The following is a 12870-nucleotide window of genomic DNA, read 5'->3' as shown; positions in this document are numbered from 1 at the left end:
GGTGGTGAGACCCTGGCACAGGTTGCCCAGAGAAGCTGTGGCTGCCCCATCCCTGGAAGTGTCCAAGGCCAGGTTGGACAGGGCTTGGAGCATCCTGGGCTACTGGAAGGTGTCCCTGCCCATGGCAGGGGGTTGGAATTAGATGATCTTCCAATCCAAGCCATTCTAGGATTCAATGAAAAAGCAGATGTCTTGAAAATATTACACAGATGATAACAGCTTTTCTATTTTTATCTGAAGACCAGGCAAACAATCAAAAGGGCTCAAATTTCTGCTCTTTAATGAGTTCCTGCTTGTCAGCTGAGAGGTAGCAATGGCTGGGATGTCATTTTGATGACATGACATCAAAACTAATGCATTTTCCTCTGCACCCTCAGCAGGCTGTCCACGGACAGCTACAGCAGGTCAGCTGACAAGAGGAAATTCAATCAATCACAGCAAAGTGCAAATTGAAATGATCTCTCTCCACTCCGACTTGCTCATTGTTTCAGTGACAAGAAACTCTGCCCACCTTCTGAGTCAGGATGATGAGATTCCTTTGAGATGCTCAGTTGTAAATCCGGTATCTCTTTGTACAAGTCCTCAACACAGTGATTTCTGATGATCTACTTGTGAAAGGAATTAAATGGTTTATGCACTATAGAGCAAAGTCATGCAACACTGGACTGTGAAAAGCCCATTTCAGTGTCAAAAAATGGCTATTAATTGAGGAATTAATAATCTGTCAAAGTTTAAGCAATTTCCTTACCAAACTCAAAAGTAAAAAAGCCATTTCTCCAGCAGTTTTTTTAGGAAATAAAGACTAGTGATTACTAAAGTCAAAAGTTTCCTTTTCCCGATACATCTAAAAAGCCTATTTTGAGAGCTGAAGCACATTCTGTAAATGAATGGCTGTTGTGAAGCAGATTCCAACTCCTTTTAATGCCTAATGAAACTACAAGGAATATTTCAGAAAATACACTGAGTGCAATTGACTTATAATTCTCTTTTTAAAGTTATTTTGAGAATCTCTCAGAGAGATGATTGCAAATAGGAGTTTATTATTTATATATTGAGCAGACTATATAGAATCACATATATATTATCAAAATGTGGACATTTCTAATTCTACCCAAGGAGGTGAATAGCTAATAAAGGCATGGTAACCACTACATTAAAAAGAGTGCAGAGAAGTGGTATTTTTAGAATTTTTATATTTTTATGAAGGCCTAGGAAGAAAAGGAAGCCACAGAAACAGCCTTGAAAAAGTCCTCTACTCTTTGCCTGATTTCTCAGTTTTTAAGTTACCTCCCAGATCATTCTGGTTGTTTGGAGAGAATCATGTGGTTGCAAAGGAGAACATAACAAACTGCAGCACATCATGGGATGGGACCATTTCCCAGATAGGGTGACCACCAGCAGGGCTTCAGTGGAGATGGCTGGGATAAAGCACAGCAATTTAAAGAGAATATTGAATCACTTGTAATGATTTTCCTCTGACACTGAAATGCTGCCCAACCTGTTGGACACCAAGTTGTTGAGCTTGCAGTTCCCTAAGACAGAACTCAAATTTCGGCACTGAAGAAACAGAACAATCTTCTCATCTACTTCACTCTGAGAGGTAGAAAACCAAACAAACTGTCCCCTCTAACATCGCTCTTCATGAAGAGATAATCACAGAAGTGATGCCTTTCTAAGAGCCTTTCCTGCTGGGACTCTACATTCTCGAGCTAAATTGACAAAATATTTCTCCTTTAACACACTGTTACCAAAGAAAACCTCCTGTGCTGCTTTTTAGGTTTTGTTCCAGAGAACACTGATCCAAAATTACTTTGCTTTGGCACCAGGACCAAGGATAACAGTCATGAAACACTTTCAAGCAGCTTGTATGACAATGAGAATCGTTCCCTGTCAAGTAGTGAATGGCACTGATGAACTTTGTGCTGCCCTATTCCCAAGAAAATCGAGGAGACTCTGTGGTGGGTTGACCTTGACTGGACACAAAGTGGTCTCCAAGCTGCTCTGTCAATCCCCTCCTCAGCAGGATTGGGAAACAAAAGGGAAAAGAAGTGTGGGTTAAAGTAAAGGCAGGTCAATAAGGCAAAAGCAAAGAAGCAAAGGAAAACAAGATATTTATTCCCTACTTCCCATTCACAGGCAATGTCCAGCCAGTTGAGATGACTGAAATGCTGTTGAAACATGTAGAACTTGTGGGTTTTGCTGGATCAATACGTGCCAGCACAGAACTGGCCGCTCAGGGCCTTCCGTTCCACCCCTCTCACAAAGCTCTTCAGTCAACAGCAACAACCTCACCCATCTCCCCAACACACCCAGATCAAAAGGAATTGCTCCTCACAGAAGAATAAACTGCTTCAGTCTCATAAAAAAGAATCACACACCTTCCCAGACTGACTTCACTGAAAGTTCACTCACACCAGAGTCAAGGGGCACCAGGATGAATCACAGAATATGCTGAGTTGAAAGGGACCCCCAAGGAATGATGGACTCCCTTGTGCTGATCTTTGCTCTTGTCCCTCTCACAACAGCAAAAACTCACTGTATTTTAGGGGCTGAATGAGACAGATAATTCAACTGAAAATATCAGCCAACAGGGGTGGAGTGATGTGAAAGCAATTTATTAAAACTCTGTGTTGCTCTTATAAAGAGTTTAATCCTCTCTTCTCCTGGGGGCTGGTGATTTCTGCCTCAGAGAACCCTCCTGAGCCATTAATCACTCCAACTGCTCCCTCCATCAGACATTACTGCTCCTGGGGAACTGAGACTGTCCACAGGGAAGAGGATACTTGGCACTGACTCATTCAAAAAGATTTTAGACACACACTTAAAACAATCTTGTCCAAGTCAAGACCAAAATTTTAAGTCACCTCAAGCCATATTTAGGCAGTTAAAGGAATGACGGGTGTTGTCCACAACTGTAACTGAAATATCAGCTTTTTACATGATATTTCTTTCAGCATCTGTGAATGGGACACTATGTGAGGCCAGCAAGACCATTGGTCTGGATGAGCACACCCATTTTTGTGCTGTTTCACCGTTCAAACTGAATGTCTGAAGCTCAGCCTCTTCTGTCAGGTCCTTGGAGGTGGTTAAAGTTTAAAGACATTACAAAGCATAAATAATTAGTGTCTTCAGATTGCTTTGGGAAGTTTAGATCAAAGACTTGGCATCCATCTGAAGGGTCAAAATAATTCACAGCCACAGGGGGAGTATCCCATTTTCCTGCTGATTGCAAGGAAACTTGAGATGGGATGAAGAAAGCTGCTGACTCTTCCAAAGTCCTACTGACTTGGGATTCAAATCAATGGATTCAAGTTACTACAAGTTAATTGAGCTGCAGGAACTGTCTGCATGTCAACTCTCAAGCTCAGGCAAAGGCAACATAATCCATCCTCCCTCAACTCTCTTTCACAGTAGATTTAATGACCTGGCATTTCTGTGAAGCTTATAAAGACCAAAGAACATGAAGATGGGTGACAATCAAGGTCACTCTGAAACACATTAAATCGCAGTAACCTGATCATGTGATGTCCTATCAAAATATGAATATATTTAAAGGTTTGGAAGAGATGTGTATAAGTGTTGAAAACTTTTTGAGAGTTTTCTTAGAGAAATTCTTAGAAGTTATTCTACCTATTTCCTGGCAGTTCTGTCTTTCTTGCCCTGTTATTTTGAGGGATTTTTTTTTGCATAGAGCACACTCTTGTCTCTTAAAATTTCTTTTTCTACTAGTAATCATTTCTCTCTTCTACACATTTGTGGCACAGATTTTAATGTGCTGTCAGGGAAATAATTTAGCTGACGGAAATGGAGATGCAACCATTGGAATCAGGAAAGTCTTAAAGAATACGAATGTTATCCTAATTTAAGAAATTGGGCCAAATCATAAACCCAGACCCATTACATGTTATTCAGTGAAAATTCAGATCTCAATTCAGATAATTTTTGACTTATTTAAATTTTAAGCAAAAATTACTGCAGAATCAGGATGTACCTCACTCTTCTTGCCTGAGCAAAAATTGAGCAAGAATGCCAGGATCCAGCAATTAATTATAGACTAAAAGACAAGAATGGAAACAACAAGAATTGACATCTGACTCTAAAGGTAGGAACCTTTTCAAAGTAATGCGATATGGGGGGGGGGAAATTTTGCAGAGCTATTGATTCCTGATTGTGCTGCAGAACAAACATGGCAGCAATGCCAGAGTCAGGGCAGAGGGCTGAGTTATTTTAGTATTTCAATGACAGCTGTCAAAAATACTGTGACCCTCATAAAGCTTCAAATATTGAAACAAGCTTGAAAACTGAGCCACTCACAGAGTTATTAAGCCATATACAGATGTGTGTAAAAACGGAGGCACTAAGTAAAGCCCTGTGATATCAATTTAAAAGGCAAAAGCAATGCCATGAAACAACCTGTGTTTTGCCCTTATTTGCAAAGTTCCTTGGGTTGAATGATTGCTCTGTTCAGCACCGAGCAGGAGCTGCTGTGCTCCAACAGCCTGACACTGTCAGGGAGAGACGCACTGGGCAAATGTCACAATTTCTGTTGTGTGTGTCAGGAGAAGGTGCCCAGACTTGTCTCCTGCTTGGAAGGAACACCAGACCTGTAAATGCCAAGTATCACAAAGCCACTTGTCAATCTTTCCTTCTCTGCCACCCACAGCCCTCCTGACCCTGACACACACAGGCTGTGATTGCATTTGTCGGTGGGATCAGGTACAGAACACAGGGACGCTGCAGTGCATGAGGTACTAAAAAACCCAACTAACCACAAGTCAAAAAACATAAGATCTGAAAGAAAGAGAAAAAAAACAAACACCAGAAATGGACTGTTTAAAATAAACTGTCTGAGCTTCATCCCCACTGATCAGGTTACATAAAACACTTAATCACATAAGAAATCCATAAATGAATTATGCAGGAAAGCTGTAACTGTGAAGGAAAGCAAAATAAACCAAACTAAACCAATATCTTCTATTTTTCTATGATAATTAATTCAATTTAAATTCAAAACAAGGCAGTTGCATGTTCAGGAAACACATACTTGAAGCTGGATTATTACTTTTTCATAAGGACTATAACCTTGCTCAGGAGATGCTGTCCAAGATGTTAGGTTAGATATTAGAAAAATAATCTTTACTGTGAGGGTGGTGAGGCACTGGAACAGGTTGCCCAGAGAAGCTGTGGATGCCCTGTCCCCGAAATTGTTTAATGCCAAGCTGGATGGGGCCCTGAGCAACCTGAGGTAGTGGAAGGTGTCCCTGCCCACAGCAGGGGGGTTGGAAAGAGGTGATCTTTAAGATCCCTTCCAACCCAAATTATTCTATGATTCTATGGATTTTTATCTGTACAGTCAAGATCACATAGTGAGTGTAACCAGAGTGGAACTCCTTGCTCAGGATATTTTATATTTTAAAAGTTTATAATGTTTCAAAATGCAAATAGTCAAATTACCAGGAAAGGAATTAATCAATGGCTGTTAAAGATTTAATAACTATCTCCTGTATCAGGAAGACTTTGAGTTTTAAGTCACTGAAGGTTGGGAGAATTTGCTGAATCATAGAATCCTAAAGGCTGGAAAAGATCTCCAAGATCATCAAGTTCAACCTTTGACTGAACACCACCATGTCAACTAAACCCTGACACTAAGTGCCACATCCAGTCACTAATGATCACTTGTACTCTTGACTGTTGTTCTGTTTTCAACAGCTGAGCAACACTATCAACCATTGCATCGTCCACCAAGAAAGGAAACACTGGTTTATTTCTCTGGAGCTCTTGCCTCTTTATTCATTGGCAGATTCTAAGGCTGGAAAGCACAGTAAGCCCATGGGATTTAAGGAATCTCTATAGTAAAGTCTGTGTGCTCAGTCCAGCAACCTTTGTCTGATAGAAATGTGTCTTGGTAAAGAGGAAGGCACTGAACCCTCTGTTGCAATGACTTCTTCCAAGAAAAGGGAGCTGTGAAGTCATCATTCCTTCTCTCTTTCTTTGGCTAACAGGATTGAGATGATTAAGTTGTCACTGGAAAGTATATTTTCTAAACATCAAATCCATTCAGCATCTTTCTCAAAGTTTGTCACCTCTATTTTCCTATAAATAATGCTTCAGGCTTAGGATTCCAACAGTCTTGATTGTCACTTTGGGTAAGTGTGCACTCATCCAAATGAGTCAAAAAAAGGGCACAAAAGGTCTGTCTAGGTTGAAGAAATATTGACACTGTACAAAGATGTTTTTAAAAAAAGGCTTCTCCCAGACTGCTGCTGCAATCCCATCCTTTTACATGGCACTGATGTTGGCTGTGGCAGCAAAAGGAGCAGCTGCAGAGCTGACACAGGATGTGCACAACGTGACCCAAGAGTTCCTGGGCTATTTTCCTAAGGTGTCAGCAAACAAACACACAGACAGAAGTCCTCAGGAGTTTCTCTTCATTCTCTGTACATGTTCTTCCCTCTCCCTGCCAGACAAAACTGCCCCAAGGGGAGCAGTGACACACTTCTGGCAGGGGCCTGGGCAGGCAAAGAGTCAGGGCTCGGAGCTCTCCTGAACAGCTGGGCCCTCTGCACGCACTGAGCCAGAGCCAGGGGTGGCACAACTGCCTGAAAAACTCATGGGAAAAACTGCTTTTTACCTCTCAAGATACATAAAGTGATCTTTGCCATGGAAGGAATGGGCTTGTCTGTCCAAGTCATGCCTGAGTTGTGGTGTCGAGATGAACCGTTGATTCGGTATCATTATTACAAAAGTAGAAACATCAACCAAATAAAAAATAAAAAAAACAAGGAAGAACACTTTATATGCTAATGATCAAAACAATATTAATAATCATAGATATTAATGGCATCATTTCTTTGACTCACTGAATAGTGACCTTCATATTTCTCATTGCCACTCAGGAAAGCTAAAGAAGCCCCTACCTTTAATATCCTAGAAATGGCACTTAAACCATTGGAATCGAGTAGCTGGTGCTGTTTCTTTTGGCTTCTGAATTATCCAGCATGGAGCAAACTCTTTATGACATGCTAAATGGAAGTTCTTGCCAGTCATCACTGAACTTGGGATTTTATTCAGTGATTTGTCCTATGCCAACCACAGTATTCAGTTCCCTAACTTGCTTTCTTTCTTCTATATTCTCTGAAGAGTCATATAGAGCTGTTACATACTAAAATCCAGCTGTTCTCTCTCTCCCTAAAGTATGTAAGACAGTTTTATATGAACCAGTTTCTTGAGGTAGCTGAATCTTTAAATCCACTGATATTTTGAAATCCACTTATATTTTAAAACCCGCTTGCATTAAAATTCGGAATAGAATTGCATGCATCATTGTGGACATGGAAATCCTGAAAACATTTTGATCTGGAAATCTTCAAACTATAAATATGAAATCTGTTGCACACCAGTTGGGTTAGGAACCATTTCTAAAGATCAGAAATCATATTTGTTCCAGTATAACTTAATGCAAGTTCTGCCTACATTTTTACTGCTGGAGAGTAACTCTTGTTTTAGAAGCTTAGTAATTAGTTTCAAAACTGATGATGAAAAGTAGAGGATTATATTTTTCCTGGGGCTCTCATTAGTATCTTTAGGTTCACTTCCCCCTAGACACGGATCTCTTAACAGAAGATTAACTTTAGTTTTCCAATGGAGTTTTATTGTAAGAATATTTTGGTTCTCTGACTTTCTCCACTTTAGGGATTTAGATTAAAATGTGCCTAGATGTAGCCAACTGATGATAAGATTTGTAATTTCTAGTAGATAGGAATATTTAACTGTGTTAAAAGAAATTGTATTATATTACAGATTATCATGATGGAACACATTTCCAAACTAATGCAGGGTAAAACCAGAGTAATGAAATTAAAATTATTGTAGTTGCTCTAGATTTAAATTATCAGGACAGATCACTGTTTGCACCCATAAGCAGTGTCTCATGTAAAAGAGGGATAAAAATATGTATAGAAATTACAGATAGATAGATAGATGTGCTGTAAGAACATCGATATTCAGTCAATCTAAAGGACCATTTTTCTGATATCCTCACTTCAGGGCTGGCTAAACACCTAAGGAAAATATTTATAGCTATTTGTCCTTGCAATAATGTAGAGCTTTTGATCATCCTCATCCAAACCCAGTGAGGTGGTAGATACCCTTCTACAATTTAGTTTTTTTGATCATTTATTCGTTTAATTCCCAAATTTTGGCATCCACAACATCATGCCAGAAGTAGTTCCAAAGGTTAAAAAGTGTGAAGAATCATCTTTCTGTGATTGTTTTGAACCACCCCCTTCTAGTTTCTAGTAGAAAGGGGGCAATTCCTTCATCCTCATGTGGAAGGAGAGCACTGCCAAGCAGCACTGAACTCTTGTAAAAGCAAATAATCAGCTCCCTAAACTGTCTCTCAGCCATCTCGTGGAGTTTGATAAAAGACTTATATAAAGGCTTTTACCTGTGGAAACCACAACCAGCTCAGCGCTTGACAGAGACCGCGATGATGATGACAATGAGCACCAGAACAGCCAAGGCGATGGAGAGGAGGCAGCACTTCATCTTCCTGGCTCGTAGCTGAGAGGAGAAAGACAGAGAAATAAATACATGGGTCTTTAATAGGACGATGGAGAGTAAATTCATGAGAAAATGTTGCTATTTTTTCATTGAAAAAATAGCTATTTGAAAGCAGTCAGTGCAACATGGAGAAATGCTCTAGTTTTTTGGACTTCCAGTGAAAATCCCCCTTAAATACAACACCTTCTCTACACTACTTTCTTCCTGCTTAAATCATCTTGTCATGCTAAATATTCAGGCTTTGCTTGGAGGGCTGGACTTGGGTAAGGCTACTCAGTTTGGTTTTGGTCGGGGGGTGTCAGATCTGCTTTCTGGCTGCCAGGAGAAACCTGTCTCCTGTGAGACAAAGAGGTCCCCCTCCACTGTGCTGTGCAACGAAGTTGAGACAAGCAATAACATGGGCTGTTTGCAGGGCAGGCAAATGTACTTCCAGTATTAACCACCCTGATTTCATTCCATTTCAAACACAGAAAAAGAGATTCTACAGAGTTTTATCTTTGATGCCTGTTTCTACTTCAACCCATCAGCCTTCCCAGTGACCTCTATGGACATAAGGTTATTTATTCCTATTTAAAATCTTTTGCAGATAATTCAATTCCTTTTTAGATGGATTAGAAGGAGGGTATTTCCGTGATCCCACAGTGCAAGTTATCTTCTTATCCAATACACACACAAAAAAGTATCTTCAATGAAACAGTTAACTCAGACATTTTTCTTGAGACCAGATCAACCAGTCCTGCAGCCACCAGACTTGGTAACATCATCTTGATATGAAAAGAATTATTTATTTATTTTTCAACCCCCAATAAAACTAATTCTTTTATTAAAGTGTGTATTTCCAGACTATTGGTTTTTTTTCACATTAAGACACTGCATTGTCCTGCCTCCCTGGCAGGTAATCAGTGAGTCATCTTGGCTCTCCATCAGCTTTTCAGTTACTCACACAGATATGTTTTCTTTGGGTTTGGGAAAAAAAAAAAGAGCTTTAAATACATCATCCCATGTGCATGTGTTAAGAAGGATCTTTTTGTCAGGCATGAAAGGAAAGAGTGTGCAAGGGGATTCCCCAAAACCTTACTTTGGGGTATGGATTTGTTCACACTTTTCCAGCAGTTTACTGTGAATCTCTGGGGAGAATAAAGGTGGACAAGGGCTCACAGAAATTATTATGAGGCCCTGGCACAGGTTGCCCAGAGAAGCTGTGGCTGCCCCATCCCTGGAAGTGTTCAAGGCCAGGTTGGATGGGCTTGGAGCAACCTGGTCTGCTGGAAGGTTTCCCTGCCCATGAGAGGAGGCTTGGAACTGGATGATCTTTAAGGTCATTTCCAACCCAAACCATTCTATGATTCAGATTCTCTTTAATATTTCCCCCCCCCACACAAACTGTTGTTTCCTCAGGGTGGCTCCACACTTGGAGCTTTAATTTCTAGAAGGGTAACTGCAGAGCACTCTGAAAGCTCAGCATATGATGCTAAACCATCCCTTCTTATTTAACCTTGATTAATTCCAACTTAAACCAGGAAACCTCTGCTCCCAACTGCAGACTGTCTCAAGGCACTTCAGTGTCCTTGTCCAACTCTAAAATGTCAAAGCCTGTGTTTGGTCAGCAGAGGACGCTGATGGGTCATTTAGCTTCAAGCAGCAGTCTCAAATAGTCCTAAAAAGAAGCTTCAAAGGCTGCACAATTATCACTTCAGAGGGCTTTTCCATCATTCCCTTTGCAGAGAGATTCCCCTGTTTTCCTCCTTCTACCCTTACAAAGTCCTATTCACTCTAATTTTGCGTTTATATATTTTCGCCTCCTTCCTAATTTTCTTGGTTTTAACCAACTAAAGCAAATATAAAACTCAACCATAAACAAATTAAGACTGATCAGAGGTAGGAGAAATGCAGCCCAGCCTCTATTCTGGTATTTGGTCCACATTTTATGAGCTTGTCCTGGCTGGTAAGTCAGGATAATGATTCCTGCTGTTTACAGCATCTCTTAGTGGATTTAGTATTTCACAGCCTTACAATCTGGGGCAGGATTCCCCTGTTTATTCCTAGTTCTTTTTTCTTATTTTATATTTCAGCAAGGAAAATGTTCAATACTTTGAGTTCCTTTAGTGTCCAGCCATAAATTTCTACATACTGGTGGAGAATTGGAAGCTGTTCCTGAGCTCTGCCTGATCACACCACCTTTCCTACAGATCCTGAGGAAGAGTGCCTGGATATCGCAGCTTCTTTTTGTCACTTAGTTAAAAAAATACTGATATTTGAGCAAAAGGAAGCACTTCACTCTACAGGTGCCCAGGTTGCTTCAGGAAGGGCTATGGAATCATCCCTTCACATGTAACTTGACACAAAGGTTGGATTGATGATCCTGGAGGTCTTTTCCAACCTTAATTAATATTAGAACAGAGCAGGTTGTACAGATTCTCTCACCAGACAGGATCTGCAGACCATAGTGTGGGCACCCTCACCTGAACATTACATAAATCTATGTTAATAAACAACATACATAGCAATATCACATCTAACAACTCTGGTTATTATGCCCAGTTCAAGTTAACAGAATCTGAGATTATAAACCGTGTCTTAATGCCCCACTGTCATACTTGAGGGAAATTGGGACACAAAAAGAAACACATGCCTATATTTTTAATAACACCAAGGCAACAAAACACACTGGAAGCACATCAGCATCAGAAATGTAAGCACTCAACAGCTAGGAAATGTTGCATTTCCCATTATATATATATATATATATATATATTTTTTTTTTTTTCCCCGCTCTTCCTCTCAGGCAAGATTTCTTCCTCACTCCGTAAATGAGTAATTATTATGCTGTGTATATCATGTATCTTTATAAATTTTGTATACCTATTCAAGTTTCCTTGGAACATCTGTCTAAAGTCATGTTCACACAGGACCACACAAACCTTTCACTTTATACAAAGGTCCTAATTTTCCCATGGGAGTTCCATGACAGCAGAATCATATAGTTAATACTTTCTATCTCAAAGGTCCCAAACATCAGTGCAATTATTGGGTTGTATTCATTTTAAGTGAAGGAAGTGGAGACAACATTTCAAGAGGGAAAGCATGGCTGATCTCAAGAGAATTCCAATTTTCCAAAGGAATATAAAAATAAAAAAAGAATAATAATAAAAAAGAAAAATAATAATAATAAAAAAATGAATAAAAAAGCAAATGTGATTCATCATGTCATCCCTTGAATCAAAGTTAATCTACACATACACGAAAATGGTAAATCATTTCCAAACCTGTAATGGGATTATTTCTCATGGCAGATCCTACCAGGTTTCTGCCAAAGTATTTGAGGTCTCAGAACAGCAGAGCCACAGCCACAGAAAGGTTAAGGACAAATAAAAAAAACCCAGAACCAAACAACCCTCAAAAAGCCAAACCACCTGTAAAATGAATCATTTATTTTACAACATAATTCTTCAGAGAGCTTTGCATTTTTATAGCGTTTCCCACACGGCCGATTCTTCTTTCTCCAGCTCTTCTTTTTCCAGCTCTTTCTACTTTAACTGCTGAAGATCTTTCTTTCTCGCTTGCATTAGGGTTATGCCCCATCCTCCTTGACTCTCCTGGGCACAGGGAGCTCTGAGGCAACATGTCCCCCTCTCAGTTCCTGCAGCTACACCCACAGTCGCTCAGAGGAGCAATATGAGATCATTTTGCCCCCCCAGCTTCCACTTGCACTTGAAGCACACTCGGATGTTTACAAAGACAAGGTGTTCCTAGAACAGCAGATGGATCAACGCCTGAAGTGCACTCTTACTACAAGTTGAATTTTGAGAGTCTTCCCCTCAACCTCAAAGAAGTATCAAGAAAACCCGAGTAAGTGTTTTGTTGTTTGGTTGGTTTTTTTTTTCCAGAGACCTGGAGGTTTTGCCAAACACTCCTAGAGGTCACACAGCTGCTTTCTCCATCTTTTTCCTGCTAAATTGCAAAGCTCTGTCCACATACAGGAGCTGATAGAATTTAACAAAACCTCCTACAAAACATGTTCTGCCCAGGCAAACTTGCATCCTGGCCCTCCACTTTGGAAAACACTGACTCCCGTTAACTATCACTTAAAATGAGTATCTAAATGGAGATATAGAAATCAAGGCAACAAACAATTTCAGGCTGAATTTGGGAAAAGTTCAAAGCTACCAGATTATCTTCTGCTAGAAAATGTCTGAGAAGTAATTATAAACTCAGTATCTGATTTAATTTTAATTATATTAGCTTATTCTAAACCTTGAATGCTATGCTGCAGTACTGCTCTGGTTTTACAGCTCTGTTCCCAACCTG

The 12870-nt window shown here is 40.0% G+C and overlaps 1 protein-coding gene across 4 annotated transcripts in view; it reads right to left on the bottom strand.

Annotated features, from left to right (window-relative positions):
* TSNARE1 (t-SNARE domain containing 1) overlaps positions 1-12870 on the bottom strand; it is a 477763-nt gene that overhangs the window by 56695 nt on the left and 408198 nt on the right. For all 4 annotated transcript variants that reach the window (XM_027698547.1, XM_027698550.1, XM_027698548.1 and 1 more), the window contains one exon: positions 8447-8562. In XM_027698547.1, the coding sequence (XP_027554348.1) occupies positions 8467-8562 (96 nt within the window). In that variant the 3' untranslated portion in view covers positions 8447-8466. The remainder of the gene's footprint in view (positions 1-8446; positions 8563-12870) is intronic.

Source organism: Neopelma chrysocephalum, unplaced genomic scaffold (assembly GCF_003984885.1).
Source record: "Neopelma chrysocephalum unplaced genomic scaffold, ASM398488v2 Primary Assembly neopelma1_129, whole genome shotgun sequence".
In the NCBI taxonomy this organism is placed as follows: Eukaryota; Metazoa; Chordata; class Aves; order Passeriformes; family Pipridae; genus Neopelma; species Neopelma chrysocephalum.
The sequence above is the reverse complement of the archived record's forward strand: the minus strand, read 5'-3'. Positions and strand labels throughout refer to the sequence as shown.